The following is a 19,430-nucleotide window of genomic DNA, read 5'->3' as shown; positions in this document are numbered from 1 at the left end:
TGTCCCTGATATGCCCATCAACTATTTTCTCCATTGTTTTCAAAAGGAAAGACGACAGGCTGATAGGACGACAAGCCTTAGCCTCGGTATAATCAAGTTTCCTGAGCTTTGTAATAAACATCACCTTAACTTGCCTCCAGGCCATGGGGATGAAACCATATGCCATGCAGGCTCTATATATGTGGCATAGGTGTGGAGCTAAGAGTTCTGCCCCATGCTGCAAAAGTGCTGGTACAATTCCATCTTTTCCCGATAACTTGAATGGTCTAAAGGTATTCAGTGCCCATCTGATTTTTGATTGGTTAATTATGACTTTGGCCAGGTTCCAGTCTGCCCTGTGCATCTTGCTTTGGCAAGTGTCCAGGTTTTGCTGACCCTGTCCATCATCCAAATTATCAATCAATTTTGAATCAGGGAAGTGAACCCTGAATAATTCGTTCAGTGTCTCCCTTCCTTTTTGAGTATACTGCCCATTGGGCAGCTTAATCATGTTGACCTTATTGGTTGCCTGTTTTGCCACAATCTTCATGAGTCTGGCACCGCCTGGTACATAATTGATCTCCTGTCATTGCCTTCTCCATGAGGATCGCTTGGCTTTCTTTATTTCTTTGTTATAACAGGTAAGGGCTTCCTTGTAGGTGTTTCACTGCCCTGTTCTTTTAGCTTCATTAAACAGCTTTCTCGTTTTGGTTCTAAGCCCACTCAGCTGTTTATTCCACCAAGGCGCTCTCCTTGGTCCGCGAGTGGTCTTAGCTGGACAATTGCAATTAAAGGACGAGATAATAGCCTGTTGCAACTGGTCAACAGACCGATCAGCATCCTTTATTGTGTGTATATGTCGCGAGATGGTCTCTAGATTTGCCTTTAGGTCATCTTTGTAAAACTCCCAATTGGTTCTCTTAGGATTCCTATAAGTAGCTTGATCCACTGTAATGTTACTTATTTGAAAGCATATATATCTGTGATCTGATAGGGATGGCTTGTCAGATACATGCCAGTTACTTACCAGGTTTCCTATGTTATTTGTCCTTAGTGCCAAATCAATAATCTCCTCCCTATTGCAAACTGCAAAGGTAGGTTCGTTACCATGGTTTAGAATATTCAGGTTAGAACTGACCAGAAATTCCATAAGGTCTCTCCCCTTCGGTTAGTGCCGGTGCTCCCCCACAAGATGTGGTGCGCATTGGCATCACACCCAATGATGAGTTGCTTTTTCCTGCTACAGCAGTAGTCTATGATATCCCTCATTTCCGTAGTTGGTGGTGGTTCATCTGAGTCATATGGAAGGTAGACTGAAGCAATAATCAGCTCCCTGCTGTCTCCTCGATACATGAATGTTATACTTACTGCTGTTGCGTCCCTAGAACAGAGCTCCAGCAAAGGCAAGGTGTTAACATGATTCCTGATACAAACACAAGATCTTGCATTATTATTGGGTACAGCAGAGTAAACTGTTCCCCCTGTGTTAGTTAAGCCCCTTATTTGACCCTTGTATAACCAAGGTTCCGAATAAGCGCTATATCTGCCTTACCCTCAGCTAGTTGTTGGCACAAAGTTGCCGTGGCAGCTTTGCTGTGGTGTAGGTTAATTTAAAGAAATTTCATGGTGTTAGTGATCTCTTCCAATTTGGGAGGGGTCAATTTCCATCTTATGTCCCTCCCTGTCCTTGGACTGGGTTCTATGTGAAGGGGTCCCCTGATCCGCTTCGCTTTGGTCATCCAGGGGGCTGGGTATATCATCCCCTTTCCCCTCAGAGACCAAGTTAGAAGATACTGTATCTGTCACAGGTTCTGCCCGGTGCTGAACTTCAGGATCATCCAGCACCTTGACAGTCCCCTGTGAGAGTCCTGTAAATAGTTTGTAACTGGTCCTCTGTATAATAGTATGGGAGTCCCGGTCTATGAATAAGATGAGCCTTTGGCCTTTCGACTCAGATTGCTTATCGAGTACCCTCCAGTTCTCAGTATGAAGTCCTGGATTGAGGTCTGCAATCCATTTCAGCAGCTCTTCCTGATTCTGGGAAATTTTGTCCCTAGTCCAGAGAGCCACTTTTAACAGGCATGGGGAGGTTCCTGGCATCAGTAGCCTTCAGCCTGGCCCCTGATTCCAGCCTGTGGTTGTCAGTGGCTTTGGTGAGCCATTGACCAGACTGTTGGTCAGTGCATACATAAATAAGTACACCTCCCACTAGTCTGTAGGATTTCAGGTGTAGTAGTCCTACGTAACACCTCCAGTGCTTCCAGAATGGAATTTTGGTCATCTTCGGTAAGCTTATCCTCAGGATAAGTTTCCTTTATATTGGTCAGAGCCTCCTTGGAAGTCCCTGGTCCGGTAAGAGTCCCTGGGCCTTTTCGGAGTTCTGGTCGTTTCTGTAGGGGTACTGCCCTCTGACCTTGGCCTCTTAAAGGTGCCGGTGGGGGTTTCTCCCTTCTTGGATGAGCCTGCATTTCCTGGTTGGTGACTGCCTCCAGTTCTTGCTTTGCTTGCCCCAGCTCTTGCCTTTCTCAACTTCCGTCTAGCGCATCCAGACAAGGCTTTTTTCACTAGACGGGGTCCACCTATGAGCCGTGTCCCTTGACCCTGTGGGTAAAGAACCTAGTTCTTCTACCCACTTAAACCCGTGAACCCCTGCTCAAATGGGTAAGGGACAGGCTCATAAGAAACGACTTGCTTGTACGTGATGTACTATGCCTCCCCAAGGTCGAGTAGGGGATCTCGGGAGAGGAAAACCACTGTCGGCACTATGGGCCAAGCTGGACGGATCGGCTAGTCCGAACTGGTAGGAAACACACTGCACAAGTATACATAAATACAACTGGCGTTTCCAAACATATAAATAAATATATATTGATAACGTATGTATACAAGTGGACTCTGCCTGATGGGCAGGGACTGGTCAGAACATGTGATAATAATTAATACAAAGCTACACTGTGCCTAGCCGCTCAGAACTCAAGTCAGGCTCGCCTCATGGCGTCATTCAACTTCTCCAGTACAAACATGTACTTACGCAAGCCTTGAGGGCACAAGGAAACATAAACAGGTTACAAACACACCTGAGGGGCGATCTGCTGTTTTACACAACCTACAACAAAACCAAATTATCTTACGCCACGCAGCGTTCATAATTGAAAGGAAACCATCTCAAACAGTAAGTCACCTACTTGCGTTTCCTGAATTACAACACAAAGTTTTACCTCACGACTTGATCCAGGCTTGATCACGTAGTGAGGGCACTCTTTCCCCTTCAGACACTGCTGCGGGCCGAAACCGAATTGACAAGATCAATTCAACATAATGAAACTAAATTTGGACGCAGCGATGTTACCTTTCCGAAGTCAACGGGGAGAGAGAGGACGATACATTCGTTTTACTATACAGGAAACCTCGCACTGCGTCCAGGAGGGGGGGGGGGACAAGGTCAGCTGACCTGACGTCAGCTAAGACTTTAAGTAGAAAGAAGGAGGAACGGCTCGCATCCTGGCGTTTCGGGGGGTGGGACTCCAAGGAACTTCACGGAGAAGAACCGTTGCACGGTTCACCTACTCCAGAGACTAGGTGTCCCAGTCCTTCTCCTGCTGCAAGTGTGTTAGAAGTACTAGCTCCCTGCAGTGGTGTGTCAGTGCTACTGACCCCCAGGAGAGTAGTTTTGGTTTTACCTCTGGCAGGTTTTGAACCACTGGTTTGTCCCTGCCTTTGGCTGAAATTTCACAATCAGGTTCGCTGGTTGCAACTGGGCCCCTTAATGGTTCACCAGAGCTTCCAGTCCCCTGCTGAAGCATTTCTCTTAGGGATCCCTTTGTAGGGGGGTCCCTCTTCAGTTTAAGGTCTTTATGACCAGTTGTTAATTTGGTTCCTTTATTCATTTTGGTCCACGAGTTATGGGGATTTTAAAGGTCACCACCCACAGCGTCTCATACGGGTGGAAGGCATAAATACAACGGGTTCCTGCCTGGTGCCCTGAGGGAATCATTCAAGACACTGGCTAATTACCACCCCAGTGCCATGCAGCCCTCAGCACGATGCCTCACACCTTGGCTCAGGTGGTTTGTTCCTGTAGTAAATGCAACCCTCACAAGCCTCCAGAACCAAGAGTGCCTGTTTGGGGGGAGAGGGTATTCCCAGATGATAAATGGGAGTGCGACACCAGTTAGTCATGAGGTTGCGACCAGGGCATCCTACACTAGAAGGTCGCCCCTGGTGGTTGCTTATGAGCTCCCCCATTCCCACCCCTCCACATGGGTTGGTCAAACCGTTTTAGAGGGTTGAGCCCGAAGGCTTGTGGCACCTTATCGATACTCTAGGGAGACAACTCAAATAGCCAAAGGTACCCCCATAGGAGTGCTCTTCTGCATTCATCCTGGGTACATCATAGAGACACCCAAGAGTCATGCTGCCGCATGGGAGGCTCTGGTCATAAAGCCATTGCCCTTCATGGGAGCTTGGCCGCCAGCGCTGGAAGGTCATACTGATCCAGACCCCCAAGACTGTTGTTGCCTGGCTGGACCACGAGTAGGTGTCCCAAAGCTGTGTCCCAATGCATCCCTGGTCCATGATACGTCCCCACCAAAGACACAGCCGTGGCTTGGCCAACTTCACCAAGGATGGCATCATTACCACCTGTAACATGTGACATAAGAATGCCACAGTTACCCTGGGATCAAACCCGGGCCGCCATTTTTGTGGTAAGAAAATGAAGGATGAATATTATAATTGTATGAGTTTATTTTGCCATGCTGTATCCTGTTTGTTTTTCAGGTACAAGGCGTTAGATCGAATAGACCAGGATAGAAAACTGATGCTGTTTCAACATTTGGGATTTGTTCATTGTCCAATAAGAGAACATTGCCCAGCCTTTCCTAACTGCATGGATGCACTTATTGAACGAATACTACGCACAAGGGCTCACAGGTATGTTGATATTGAATGCTGTTAGTCTTTATAGACATGATGATTGAGCAAACTTCAGAAATTTGGGACAAAACACTGAGAAGGAAATCTGTAATTCCTAGTCTTGTACCAGAATTTAGTGAATAAATTTTAATAAAGGACTCAAATAATGAATTTTATCCAGTGTACCATTTCTCTGTCTGCCACTCAAATGAAGCTTTGCAAGTAACATCATATTACTCCTTATATTCTTTTCAGGCCTTCTTCATGGAATCATAGCAGTCAGTGGCGATTAAATTCTGACAATAATCAGTTGAATTTAGTTATTTTAGGAATTGATGGTTTGGCAGAGGAATTGGCGAGTGAAATTCGGGTATGTATGCGTTTAACCATATTTCATTCCCACCAGCACAATCCATTACTTAACATGTTGCTTCTTTATGTTTGATTTTCATTTACCAGTACTTTGTCCAGTCATATTTGACCTAGATTGGACAAGTCAAAATATTTCTCGTCAAAAAGGCACTTCAAGCACATAGCTTTTCTCTGTTGCTAGGTGATCCATGTAGCTAACTTCTATGGTTTTATGGATGTACATAGTTCATTTTTTTACTGCAGAATACTGCAAACTGNTCCTTCACCTGAGGACGGAAACAGATCCAGTTTCCGAAACGTCGTGTTTTTATTTGTTATCTTAAAAACCAGGACGATGGATAAAGTCCAAAATCCCAACATATCAGTGTGTTATACACCATCGTCAGAATCCTATAGTGACTACTTGCAAACTGTTAGTTTACTGCTGAAAGTGGCAGGACTGGAGGTAAGTCAGTAGCAGATTTATTGAGAGTAAAAGTGTTAATTTCTCCTCCTACAACAAGGCTGAAACAATAGGATGATCGGATATCATTGATTCTTAAATGGCCTGTATTACAACCAAGTTGGATTTGGTGTTACTACCCTCTTAGTACTTAGCTGGATTCATCTAGCTCATAATGGAGACCAGTGGAGGTTCCTTTGGTCATGGTAATGAACCTTTCGGTTCCTTATAACAGCCTGGAATTTCTTGAGTAGCTGAGCAACTCTTAGCTTCTCAAGGAGGACACTACTACATGTACAAGGGGGAACCCCAAAAAAACAGAATTTATTTATAAAAAGATTCTGTATTTATTTTTACATAACAAAACTTTAATCCCCTTCAAAGTACTCTCCATTTGATTCAGTGCACTTGTCCAAAAGTTTTTTCCATTGCTCAAATATTTTTTGAATTCATCGCTGGTGATGCCTTTTAGTGCTTTGTCATTTTTCTTTTTCTTTATGTCTTCAACATGTGCAAAACGTTTTCCCTTGAGGTCTCTTTTCATCTGAGGAAATAAAAAGAAGTTGCGCGGGCCAAGATCTGATGAGTACTGGGGGGGCAAGGGTGTCATGCCATTTTTGGTCAAAAATCACTGCACACCGAGCGCTGTGTGGCCAGGCACGTTGTCATGATGAAAGAACCATTCACCTCACCACAAATCGGGATGTTTTCTCCTTAAACTGTTACACAACCTTTTCAGAACTTCCAAATAATAACTCCAGCAGTCTTCTAGAATGATTTGACAAATTTTTGTCATGTTTTCATCAGTTCGGGCGGTCGAAGGACATCCACTTTGAGGTTGATCATCAGTTAACATTTCACCACGTTTGAAATGGGAGAATCATTTGTAAATTTGTGTTTTACTCATGGTGGCTTCCTTGTAGGCTGTCTGTAGCATAACAACCGTGTCTGTTGCTGTTTTTCCCAAAAGGAAGCAAAAGTTCACAGCAGCACATTCGTGTGAATCAGCCATTAAAAATTGACGAATAATAAAAAAGTCACTTGGAAAAAATTCACCAAACACTAACGAAAACTTTAGGAAGATGCTGCAAACAGCCGCCTAGTGGTGGAAGCCTGTACTACAAGCTTCTAGAAACAAATTCCGTTTTTTTTAGGTCCCCTTTCCTAATCGCTTACTACCTTTACAATATTCCGGATAACAGTGTGATATTCATAAACATTCTGTTCTATTATAACTCACCTGTCACCTCAGTGTAGTCTTACCAGGATTTGATGATCCCTGTCCGTCTTCATGTGATGTAGCAAATCGCAGTGTGGGCAGAAGGATGTAGTGCTGCTGTCAATCTTCATTATAATATAATATGGTGATATGTGCAACAATAAGGTCAAGTGGTTGAAGTACACACCAGGATACAACCAGGTACACTGTGATAGTGGAACAGAACTTGCAAGCAGAACAGTGCCATGCTTGACCAACATGTGGCTGTCAGCCATTGCCATTGATGGTGGACAGTGCTGAGTGCTGACATGAGGGATCATCAGATCCAGGCAGGCCTGGTGTTGACGTAGAACTAATTTAGCTTTGCAGGTTACTGGGAACAAGTAAGAAGCTTTTCTTTCTGAAGATAAATGTTATAAATTGCATTTTCAGGTTCAGTGTGATGAAGATGAATATGAATTAGATTGTCATCTATATACTCTTGACTATAGAATCATTGATGGAGATGTCAGTTTACCAGAAAATTCATTTAAAGGGACAGACTTTTTGCCAAATGGTGAGTGGATATTGTTCTTGATGATACAACAAGACTGGAAATTGGACAGTCATGTGAGACCAGTTGCTGATAGCAATGAAATGAGATAAGAAGTCTTTACATTTTCTTTGTTCAGGATGGATAGGAAAGTACACAAACTGAACAGGAATGTAGGAACTACATTAAAATCATAAAGCAGATGTCACCAATTGGATTCTTTTTCATTTTATAAGAATTAGTTGTTTGTTTCACAAAAGTTGATGTTTTCTTTTTGATTTATTCACAGGCTGCTTTTGTGTATATTCAAATCCAGAAACATTTGAGTATGTGAGAGATAGTCTTGAGAAAACATTGCTGTCCAATTTGGAACAGGATGACAGATTGCCTTTCCAAGGGTTGCCAATTGTGATCTTGTTTCTTCCTGATCCATCTGTCGATGAAAGTGAGATACTGAGGCTTCGTGAGGAGGGGCAGAGTTTGTCTGACAGGTATATAATGATGTATCTCGGCTGAAGAGGGATAATCTTTTATAAAAGTTACATTTAATACCCCATGAAAAAATATACATCACATGCAGATAAAGAACACAGTGGGAATTCCTTGGGATTGAAATGGTCTGATTAGTTCACAAAATGATACAAAACTGTAATGCTTAAGTGAGAAAAAATCCTTACAATGCCTTTTTATTTCAAAGTTTATTCATTAGTTATGTAAAGGTAAAAAGGGTAAAGTTATCCCTGTGCTTAACTATTTAAGCACTACACCCTGAAGACTTATGGGGGAGTGGATGTATAGATCCACATTTTCTTGACCTCAGCGCTAATTGGAGGTAAGTGGTCAGCTTCATGCCCAGGCAGCTTTACACCCGAGGAAAGACCCCCTGGTGTACATTGGATAGGAGGCTGTGTGGGCCCCAGAGTCAGTCTGGATGATGAGAGAACATTTTTGACCCTATCAGGAATCAAACTCCAACCCCCTTGCTTGTCCAGCATGTAGCCAGTTGCCGTGCCAATTGTGCTGTTCCTGCATCTTCATTAGTTATGTGTAATGTTCAAATCAAGTAATTTAAAACTCAGTTTTGAATGAAATACTTCAGTGTGTTATTTAGTGCCATGTATTTTCGTATATCTATAAGCCAAAGAAAAATCCAGGTATCAGACCAGCAGTTAACAACCAGAATATGATGCCTTTTGATTTTTTATAAGTAGTTTATGAAACTTATACTGCATACTGGATGTTGAGCAATGCATCAGTGCAGAATTATTTTTGTACATTCTTAGTTTTAATAATTGATCACTGATTATTTTATAATTTTTGAACATGAGGTAACTTGAAGTAACTTATTAGGTATGTTCGACTTTTTTATTCAGTATGGCACTGGTATGTTTCACCATGTATGTCATGCATCTGATCAACTTTTTGACCACTTTTCCAATTGCTGCCATTTGATCACCTGAAACATACATAAAACTGAAAAAGAATTTAAACTGGCCATATATGGATGGTAACTTATATAGGATTGCACCACATATTTACAATGTATGGCGCACAAATTGAGGAGTTTGCTGTATAATAGTTACACTCTAATTTTCTGACTGAAAAAAAGTGTGACAATAAGTGATAATGGTAGATGCAATATCTTGTTTTTACAAAATGATACTTAGTTTACAGTGTCCCTTCATTGATGTTTCACTGGAAGATATCATAGCTCCTGGGCAGCGATTCACACCACCCTTGATAGCTGAAGCAATGGGACAGCTCATTCAAAGTATTCATCATCGGGCTGTTTTTCTTAATGTGTATCAGTCAATTTTGGAATGCTCTGAACCAGATATCAGGTGAGATCTTTTACATGGCTCATCCAAGGAAAGGATTCTGATTTCCTGCTGTATATCATCTAAAAGGCTTTACTGGCCACCATCAATAGATCTTAGCCATTGCAAAATTTAAATTTTATAAAAGTTAGTATTTTTAAATTGAAGCCAGACAGAACAGATCCCAGAACTGAAGTGGAAAATAAATTGAAGAGATCTAAACAACCTTTCAGTCAAAGACTGAATGAGAATATTGTTTTTAATTCTGCAGAGACTGACAGGCCACCAGGCTTGATACTGTGTAGTCTTGATCCAAAGAGAGTTGTTAAATAATCAACTTAAATGATATGAACTCCGTCCCAAGTGCAAACAATATATTATATGTCCTTGATCTTGCTCTCCTTTACACTACATATTTCAGCCTCAAACGGCTATCATCAGGTGTATACACTCATGTTGCTGTTACACTGCGCTGCACACCTGATGATAGCCGTTTGAGACCGAAACATGTAGTGTAAAGGAGAGCAAGATCAAGGATATATAATATATTGTTTGCACTTGGGACGGAGTTCATATCATTTATCGTATAGAGTGCAACAGGATGCTTAAATATAATATTGTAACCAACTTAAAAAGTATACTAAGAAAAAAATTGCCAAATAACCATCTTAAAAAGTACACTAAGACAAAAATTTACATGTGTAGAGAAAGTGCTTTTCACATTTATGTTAATATTAATAATTTTATTACATTTATTTAAAGTTTGAAGTGCTGGATGCATTATATTTTTCTGTTTATATGCAATAATAATTACAAATCTGTGTGTTTTTATTCCTACTCCCTGATGCCAGTAATGAATTGGCCTAAGCTATATTCATTTAAATCTGGAATGCTATCAAGTGCTCCCTATTTCAGTTTCGAAATAGATTTTATATGTTCTTTGTATCTGGGAGCTGGAACATTAGTAGAATCCAAACTGTGTAGTTGGTGGTGAAGATGGTCATGCCATAAATTGCTGTGTATCATCATGTCTGTAAACTATAGAAGTTATGCTGTACCTAAGCACCATGCCATAGGCCTATTAGTGGCTGACATATCAAGTGGACTAATCTCATCACATCCCATGAAAGAAAAAAAGCGCAATGCCATAGAGGTGTATATAGTGAGTGGAAATAAAGTTATGTGAAATGGAGGGGCATGGTCAACTTCATACCCCAGCTGACCAGTTTTTGACCAATAAATGAAAGGTTGGGTTGCCCCATAGTTAGTCAGAAGTTTGAACGTCTCAAGAAAAATCTCTTCCCAATGCCGGAAATTGAATGTTGGACATAACCCCATAGCAGTCACATTACTAACTCAGTAATCCAGGCACCACCATACCTACCAAGATATTGTGACATTTCCGCTCAAAGCCAGAATTGTGGAGCCAGAGGAGACGGCCATTGCTAGGGAATTGCTCAGTAAAGATGTCTGCTTGGCAACATACGTACATGACATTACAAGAACTGTTGGAGGCAGTGTTTTCTGTGCATTCCGTGCCGAGGCTATATTCTGGGGACCAAATCTCATAGTTCTGAGCCAGAAATGCATGCTAGCTGGTGATAGTGAGTGGTAGCCAGTGGTGGTCAGACATGGGTAGGAGTCAATGGCCAGGAGTTATGGTCATGAGATGAAATACAGTTGCCAGCCAGCGAAGACTGGAGCCATGAAACATGGAAGCTGAGAAATCTACATTGTTGTGGGAGCTGTTACCTGGTGACTACTAGTGAAGATAGAGAAGACTTGGTGTGTGCCATAGTGAATTCTGATGTGTGTATATTAGTGAAACAGTTATAATTAATGCATTTATGGTTTGTAAGAGTCCAGTAAACCCAGTTACCAATCCAAATCCCATGTCTTGTCACTGAATACATTACAGTATTCTGTTTTATTGCAGGATTATTATGTGCATGTTCTGTGGGGACCCATATTCTGTAGAAAATGTTTTGGGTCCTTTACTAAGTCATCAGTGTTGCTTTTTGAGTGGAGACCGCAGTATCATCCTAGAAACATTCCTTGATGACTCAAAAAGGAAGGTAGAAGTGATCATTTCATCATTCCATGGTGCCAACGCTTTCCGAGAAGAATTGGTGCATGGATTCATATTAGTATATTCAGCCAAGAGAAGAGCATCACTCGCCACCCTGAAGTAAGTGTGTTGCCTTGAGTAGAGAATGCACTGCAATATTGTAAAATTAAATGTTTCATACCATACTTAATGGAGGCCTACTTCATTGTGGTAAAGAATAATTCTGTAATAACATTAAGGACACTTGTTATCAAATGAAAGCTACAGATAATGAGAACTTGTTCAAGTGGAATTTGATTTGCATTTAATTTTATAGAATGAAACAAATAATATTTTTTCACTGCTAGGAGGTTACCCATGCAACCCACTTTGCTGTTTTATCACAGAATCATCAGATGTTCAGTATTCATGAGCAGTTCCTAGAATGTGATCAAAGGCTATTGGCACCCCATGAGTTCTGAATGAAATAAGATTTCTGATTATTCTTCCTAGTTTATATTAAGGATAGTATTCACCCACTTCCCCATATGCCTTCATTTTGTAGTGCTTAATTAGTTAAGCACAGAGACAACTTTATCTTTTACCATTCAGAAGTATATCATGTCAATTTGGATGTAGATTCTCACAGATATCAACCAGTGAAGGTAAAAGTAAAATTGCCCCTCTGTTTTACTAATTAATCATTATGCCATGAAGATGTAGGAGTGGATGTATAGATCCATGTTTTCTTGACACCAGCACTAGTTGGAGGTGAGTGGTCAGCATCACGCCCTGGTTGCTTTACCCCTCAAGAAAAGAACCCCTGGTACCGAGTTGATAGGTTGGGTGGGCCCCAGAGCCTGTCTCGACAATGTGGAGAAAAGAAAATTCTTGACCCTACCAGGACTCAAACTCAGACCCCTCAGTTGTCCAGCCCATAGCCAGTCACCATACTGACTGCACTATCCCAGCTCCTTAGATATCAACCAGTAACTGCATTAAATGAATATCTAAACCAAAAGAATCATCACAACATAAAGCAAATAATGATCTCATGATCATATTTTAGTATTATTATAATACTCCTATATTTATTTTCTTGTAGGTAGAGTAATAGGGGCATGCTGTAGAGTAGCCGGTTGAGGCACTATGCTACAAGCCGGAAGGTCGCAGGTTCAAGTCCTGATGAGGCCATTGGATTTTTTCAGTTGACCTAATCCTTCCAGCTGCACTATGACCCTGTGGTCGACTCAACCTCTAACAGAAATGAGTACCAGGAATGTTGGAATATTCTTGGGGGTAAAGGGCAGCTGGCACATAGGGCTGTCAATCATTCCTTGCAGCATATATGTAAATTTTGTGACACATTCTAAAATTCTGAAGTGAGTAATTTTTTGTGTGCTTACAGCACACCATATCACCTTTTGCATTGTGTGGTGGCACTCATTGAATGGCACAGGGATTTTAATTTTTCCATACGTGTTTAGTAAGGCCTCAATAGGTATGAATAGGAGCTGTGAATCCACATCTCTGTCATGCACACTTTGCAGCCTTCATTTACACAAGATCAACAGGCCAGTGTTGGTTATAGAGAAGTGGTAAACAGGCTTGCATAGTGGTTGTGCTTCCACTTACTCTGTGTGAGTTGACAGCTCAGACTAGATACAAATTAATACCCATAAATTTTATTTTAGAATTACATATGTAGTAATAGTTCCACAGAATAATTTACAAGGAACTTCTAGGTTGACTGAGTGAGAAGATACTATAAGATTTACTAAGTACTGTATCACTGGAAATCAGATACTGTTCGCTACTCCATGTCAGTAAATCTTATGGCTGTGAGAGATCAGGAAGAATGTGAACTTTGGAATGCCATATCTTATAGTGTCATGATGTTTAACTTCAAATAACAGCAGGAGGAATACAGCTAGCTTGTTCATCTTGCTCAGTGTATTGGTGAAGCAACATACCAATATACCAGATTTTAAGCATGTGAGGATATCTATGAATATCCCTACAGTGTCATGGTATTGTCGCATCTTTGCTAGGCAGCACAACAAGGAATTATGTGGGTTTCGGATTTGACAAAGACGTTTATTGGACCATTGCTTTTTAAAGTATAAAACTAACCTCCATGGCTCGAGTCCACAAGCAAACTATACCAACCGAGCGACCGTCACTTGTCGGCAAAGTTACTGCCAACTTTAGAGGATAGAGGGTGTCACGTGGTCAGCGTAATGGATCACCACAGCTGTTAATATCGGTTTTCTAGACCGGAGCTGCTATTTCCTTGAAATAGCTCCTCAATTATCCTCATGAGGCTGAGTGGATCCCGTTCCAGACCCACTACTTCTCAGAAAATTTGGTAGCGCCGGGAATCGAACCTGGACCTCCGGATCTGTAGGCAGGAACTCTGACCACTAGACCACAAAAGGAACTATCACTTTTTACAATCATAAATACAATTATTCTCAACTTATAACATCATCAGACGTTTCCTCTTCACTGTTACAATTACTTGCACCGTTAATCTTGGTGAAGTGTCTTCTGCTCTGCTTGGAGCTCAACTGTCCTTGGTCCCTTGTCGGATATGAACTCTACTGGTCCCTTGCCGAATACAAACTGGTATGTTATATCTTGCACTTGGACTGAATAGGGAACACCTTGTCGACGGGTTAATTTCACCCGCTGCTATGCAACGAACATGGGAATATATGTCTGCCTCAAACAATTCATTTGTAAGGTGGAAACCCTACTCTTAGACTTTCATTTCTGGGACAACGATTTCCTAGGCTTTGCTGCCTAGGAATTGCTAGCCGTTGACTAGTGATGGACATCTTGTAGTCTGGCTTTCAGGCAGCACATCACAGTATTATTGAAAACCATTGAGTTGTCCTGTTGCTACCCATGACTTTATTACTGCCCAATAACAACTTGACTGTAAGAAGTTTTTTAGTGAAGTTGAAGGTGCATAAATGATTAGTAGAGTGAAAGAGGTGTAAATGACTTTTCCCAAGTAAAACGGATACAGAGCAATGACCCCTCCACAGTAATGGTATGGAAGTTTGTCTGTCACATTAAGGGAAGAATATAGATTAAGGTCTGTGAGCACTGCAACACTGTAATGAACCTTCAGGTTCCATAAAAGGGAGGGAATTTCTGGGCTAAATGAGTGACTGAGTATCCAGTATTTGGTTTCTGAGAGTGACTCTTGTTTTATATGATTATTTTTCAGTGCATTTTCGATGAACATTCCTAATTTACCAATCCAAGTGCTAGCAGTGACAGATGCAGGAGGTGCAAATGCTTTCTTCAGCAATGACTTGAGTCACCTTCTTATAACAGAAGGAAATGCCACAGCAGATCGTTTGAAAGCACATTTCATGACATCTGTATCATCAGCTCAGCAGAAAAGTAAGTGCAGTGAGCAAGCATTAACATGGCCGCGCCATAGCTCAAGCAGTTACTTGCTGGCTTCCCACTGCTGCAGCCTGGGTTCGATCCTGGGTCTGGTCAAGTGGGATTTGTGGTGGACAAAGTGGCGCTGGGGCGGGTTTTCTCCGAGTACTTCGGTTTCCCCTGTCAATCTTCATTTCACCAAATTCTCCATCATAATCACCTGGGGCAGGCTACAATAAGCCAATCAGTGGCCACTGTGCCGAGTGGACCCAGTTTGACTCCGCCCCCACTAAGAAAATTAAAGGCATTAACATGTCTGATGTGTAATGATTTCTTTATTTACAGACATTGTTTAATATTTGACCACACTATTAATTAAAACATGGACAACAATCATGGTAAATGTATTTAATCCAAAGTTCATCAAATTCTCTGAGTATTGTGGCACCAAAAATATTTGTTGTGGTGTGGTTCTCTTTGAAGCATTATTCTAAAATGTTTCTTGGTTCATATATAAAAAGTGTAGAATTTTTGGCATGTAATTCAGTTTCTGTTATGCCCATTTCAACTTTAACCAATAGCAAAATCAGAAGCCATTATGTTCAGTTGTGCCATCAGACAGAAGAAAGGTATGGAAAATTTTGTGTAACTTAACTCTTATTAGCCATACTTTGCATTCCTTGAACAGAGCATGCACTCATTGCAGTCCAGACCAAGCATTATAATTCTCATTTTTTTAATCATGCTGCAAAATTTTAAAATTTACTTGTTTTATAGTGATGGTAGTTGATAAGTACAGTAATATTTAACTGCCTGTTGATAATATGAGAAGGTGTTATTTCACAAGGAAACTTTTTATGTTTTAAAAGGTGACTGCCAGCAGCACTGATTAGAAAGAGTAAATGATGAAAATGGCAAAAATGTGTGTCATCTCTGTTGTCATTTTGGTCATAAGTTTTACTCATCCATTTACTACTGAATATGGAGAACATTACATTTCACACTGCTGCAGAAGAATATATGGTGGCAAGGAGACCCGTTGCTAGGCAAAGACCATGAAAAATGACTAGACAACAGCCATTATATGCAACAGCTTGTAAACATCAACAGAGGAACATTTTCCATGCAGTCCATGCTGAGATATTATAAGGAAGACAGTTAGTGAGGAGTGAGTTCAGTCAGGCAGTTGAGTTGAGTTGTTGAGTAACTCAGTCAGTCAGGTAGTGATTGTGTTAGAGAACTGCTGAGGTTCAGTCATTGAGAGCTGTTGCTGTGAGAAATTTGTAGCTGAGCCCAGGAATTATTTGGGAACCCTGAGGATAGGGAATGTCTGCCATTGACGCAGCTACCAAACAACGGCTAATGAAGACATGACTGTGGACACAGGAGAGAGAGAGAGAGTGTATGAGAGAGAGAGAGAGAGAGAGAAATTGTAAAGTGTAGTCATGCACTGTATCAGAAGAGTCCAGTAAATCCAATCATAAATCCAAAACCCATCTATTGTCACTTGAATGCATGACAATATATTTATTTTCTTTATTTATTATATTAGTATGCAACTTATTTGTTGTTGTAGCTGCATTTTACACACCTTTCTTCAAAGAAGTGTGGGAGAAAAAACCAGAAATAGAGCAAGCGTTTCACATGGAAGAGCCTATTAGTTTTAATACTTCTGGTGAGAGTACACTGGAAATGCCTCCACGACAACCACGGCCACCTCCAAGACATGAAAGTTATCATATTAAACCAGGATCAAATGAAGGGTAAGAACTTGAGAATGTTTCTCTTTTCAGGGTGATGAGGATAGAACTATGTTCCTTTATAACCCTATTTGCGAAGTGCATGTTCATCTCCCCCATGTTTCAGTTATAGACATCAGATTATATCCACTGACTGGCCGATTTTTGTGAAACTCTGTATGAATGTCATGCAGTTGAAGACCATCCGTCCTTCATGCTACTGACAAGTAGCCATGAAAATTTGTGAGGTATGAACAATTCTAGTGCCATTTAGTGTAGGCTCTTTCAGTTTTATATGATGATAGATTTTAAATATAATTCAGTATTATTGGATACGTTCTTTTGTAGGGTAATGTAAAATAGCAACATGGCTCCTACACAAAAGATCAATGATGAAATTGATAAATGGTGGTATATTGACAGGAAATTTGTGACATTAACACGTTTAGCAGTGTTGCAAGTGATAATAAAACATACATAGTCCAATTAGAACTTTGTTATGCGCAGCAGCAATGTCAGGTGCTTTGAATACTTGTGTGATGAGTGGTCTAAAGTTATTATAAGACATGTTTTGCAATAGAACAAAATCTCTGAAGGTATGTGGTCGCAGAAAGCTTTTGGTTGCATAAATCATATATGCCATGCATTTGGTAACTATTTCTCAATGGCCTTGGAATCAGGTCAGCAGTATGCATAAAGGCACAGTGCATTTTATATTGAATAGGGGGGTCTTTCCCAAATTAAATTTGAAATCAGCTTGCCTCTTGCCATTTGTCTCAGCTCAGTGATAAAGCCTAGCTCTATCTAATGGACCTCACAGAATAGGTATCTTTCCTGTTACTTGCAAGGGAGGTAGGCACAGCCCCCTAAATGTGTTATGTGTTTCTGATCTAGACAGTGGATGTCTGAAAATAATTCTTCTCTACTCATAAATGTTAATCACAAATCTATAGAACCACAGAAAAGGTAACATATATTGCTTCCATAACGGTATTTATTAGTAGTAAGGCCTTGGTTCACATCATTTTCATTATACTGCAATTTCATCCTTTACTTGTATTGAATTAATGTATTCTAGGAGTGGATCAGAAATTTATGAGATCCAGCCAAATGATGGCCTTTTGGATGACATGACAGAACTGCTAACAGCAACAATTCCTGAAGACAGGCTAACCAGCTCTAGTGATGAGAGTTACATCTACTCTGATGTGGAACTCAATGGTGATGACAATAGTGAACCACTAGTCAAACAAAATGAAATAAAAATCAATGACAGGTTGCACCATGGTAAATATTATAAATGTAGAATGTCAAATGGAATTACTTCTACTTTACTGTGATACACAGCTTTAATACTGACTGCATTGGTTTGTTTTGACAGTAAAGAGAGGACGCAGAAGGCGGATCAGGAATTAAGGAAGAGGGTATTGAAGAGCAACCAAATATATTCTGGGAGCAGTTAAATTTGAATGACTGCTTGCTTGCTGTTATTCATGGAGACCTAACTTAGGATGAACCTGGGAAGCTCTGCTGATTAAATCTTTATGCTAGTCCCACAAAAGAAGCCATATGAATAGGGCCCCTTTTAAATATTCTCAAGTATTCTTCATGCCATTGATTACCCCAGTTTTCATACTCTAATGCTTGGACATTTTTGTCCTACAGTTTGTATTAAATATATGAGGTCTTTGATACACCTTTGCTATGATCTGAGTAGAAATAGTCATAACCAGTAAGTTTATTTAAGATGTGTATGATGTACATAAAAATTAGGGTTCAGAAGAGTATCGTTTTATTAGTGAGACAGATTTTTGTATTTCCGTTCAGTTACTAGATTTATATAAGTTCAGTGTTTCTTACACTTCACAGAAGTGTGGGGTTTAGCTGGGATTATCAGAAGTGTGCTGTATTTAAGTGGTGTTTAAGAGTCAGGAATTACACATTGAGGTGGGTGCTAATGAATGTTTTGCACAGAACCAGGTACTGTTACACATAAACTCTTACTGATGCAGTAATGCACACAAAATTAAATTATTGACAGTCCTGGCTGTAGCATTAGTGTACACAGTATGTGTTAGCTGGTTATGGCCAAAAATTGCCAACAGTATAGAATTTAGAGGAATGTGTTCTCATCCCAACACTAGATGGAATAAAAAAGAGCCGTGCTAAAATAATGTAAATGTTTGTAGAAATGTCTTATCCTGCAAATAGCATAGGTGCACACAACCATTATTATATCTTCCCCAAGTCAACTCCTTTGGATGCTGTAGAATCTTTGCTGCTTTAGGCTGGGGCCACACGAGTGCACAAAATGCATCTGTTGTAACGAACGTCGTGACATCCGTTGTAGATATAAATAAGAGAGGCGAATGCTACGCTTTCTTCTGGCTCCATTGCAGACAAAAAACTACGCACCACATTCTGCAACTGTGTGGTGTCCTCAGCAACGTCCATCATAAAGTACGTTTGTTGCAACGGACGTACTTTGTGCGCTTGTGTGGCCCCAGCGTTAGTCCAGTTACACACATCAGATTGCTTGTCTTCAAGTAACATAGTATCCTGTTGTCTCTGTTGCAGTTTAAGATTCACTGTGGCACAAGATACAGTTGCTATTACATTTTTTAATATGTGAAAGTTCCTTATAAAAATGCTGCTTCACCTTTAGATCAGTAGGGTTGCTTGTGTGTTTCGCTCATTTATGGGTCTCTGGTGAAATTCTGAAATAGGAGTTCTATTGTTACATAGCTTTTATCTCAGATCTATGCTTTGTACTTGCACTGCCAAGAGATACAGTGTTTTACAGCTTATGTTTACATGTCACGTTTACATTTTTAATGTGAATCAGTGTAATTATTGACATTTAAGAAGGCCAAATTTTGTTTGATGTCAAGTGCCCACACCATTGATGGGAATTACCATAAAACAAGGATATTCCAAAACAATTTTTAACATAAATTTTACTTTTTA

At 40.5% G+C, this 19,430-nt stretch overlaps 1 protein-coding gene across 5 annotated transcripts in view; it reads left to right on the top strand.

Annotated features, from left to right (window-relative positions):
- Window positions 1-18,822, top strand: part of LOC111867085 (rho GTPase-activating protein 190) — a 42,374-nt gene extending 23,552 nt beyond the window's left edge. For all 5 annotated transcript variants that reach the window (XM_023856615.2, XM_023856582.2, XM_023856590.2 and 2 more), the window contains 10 exons: window positions 4,759-4,911; window positions 5,149-5,263; window positions 7,359-7,482; window positions 7,748-7,949; window positions 9,126-9,299; window positions 11,212-11,463; window positions 14,561-14,739; window positions 16,301-16,487; window positions 17,542-17,750; window positions 17,845-18,822. In XM_023856615.2, coding sequence (XP_023712383.1) covers window positions 4,759-4,911; window positions 5,149-5,263; window positions 7,359-7,482; window positions 7,748-7,949; window positions 9,126-9,299; window positions 11,212-11,463; window positions 14,561-14,739; window positions 16,301-16,487; window positions 17,542-17,750; window positions 17,845-17,879 — 1,630 coding nt within the window. In that variant the 3' untranslated portion in view covers window positions 17,880-18,822. The remainder of the gene's footprint in view (window positions 1-4,758; window positions 4,912-5,148; window positions 5,264-7,358; window positions 7,483-7,747; window positions 7,950-9,125; window positions 9,300-11,211; window positions 11,464-14,560; window positions 14,740-16,300; window positions 16,488-17,541; window positions 17,751-17,844) is intronic.
- Window positions 18,823-19,430: the final 608 nt, after the last annotated feature.

The sequence above is a fragment of the Cryptotermes secundus genome, unplaced genomic scaffold (genome assembly GCF_002891405.2).
Source record: "Cryptotermes secundus unplaced genomic scaffold, Csec_1.0 scaffold277, whole genome shotgun sequence".
Taxonomy (NCBI): Eukaryota; Metazoa; Arthropoda; class Insecta; order Blattodea; family Kalotermitidae; genus Cryptotermes; species Cryptotermes secundus.
This window is presented reverse-complemented; position numbering and strand designations above follow the sequence as displayed.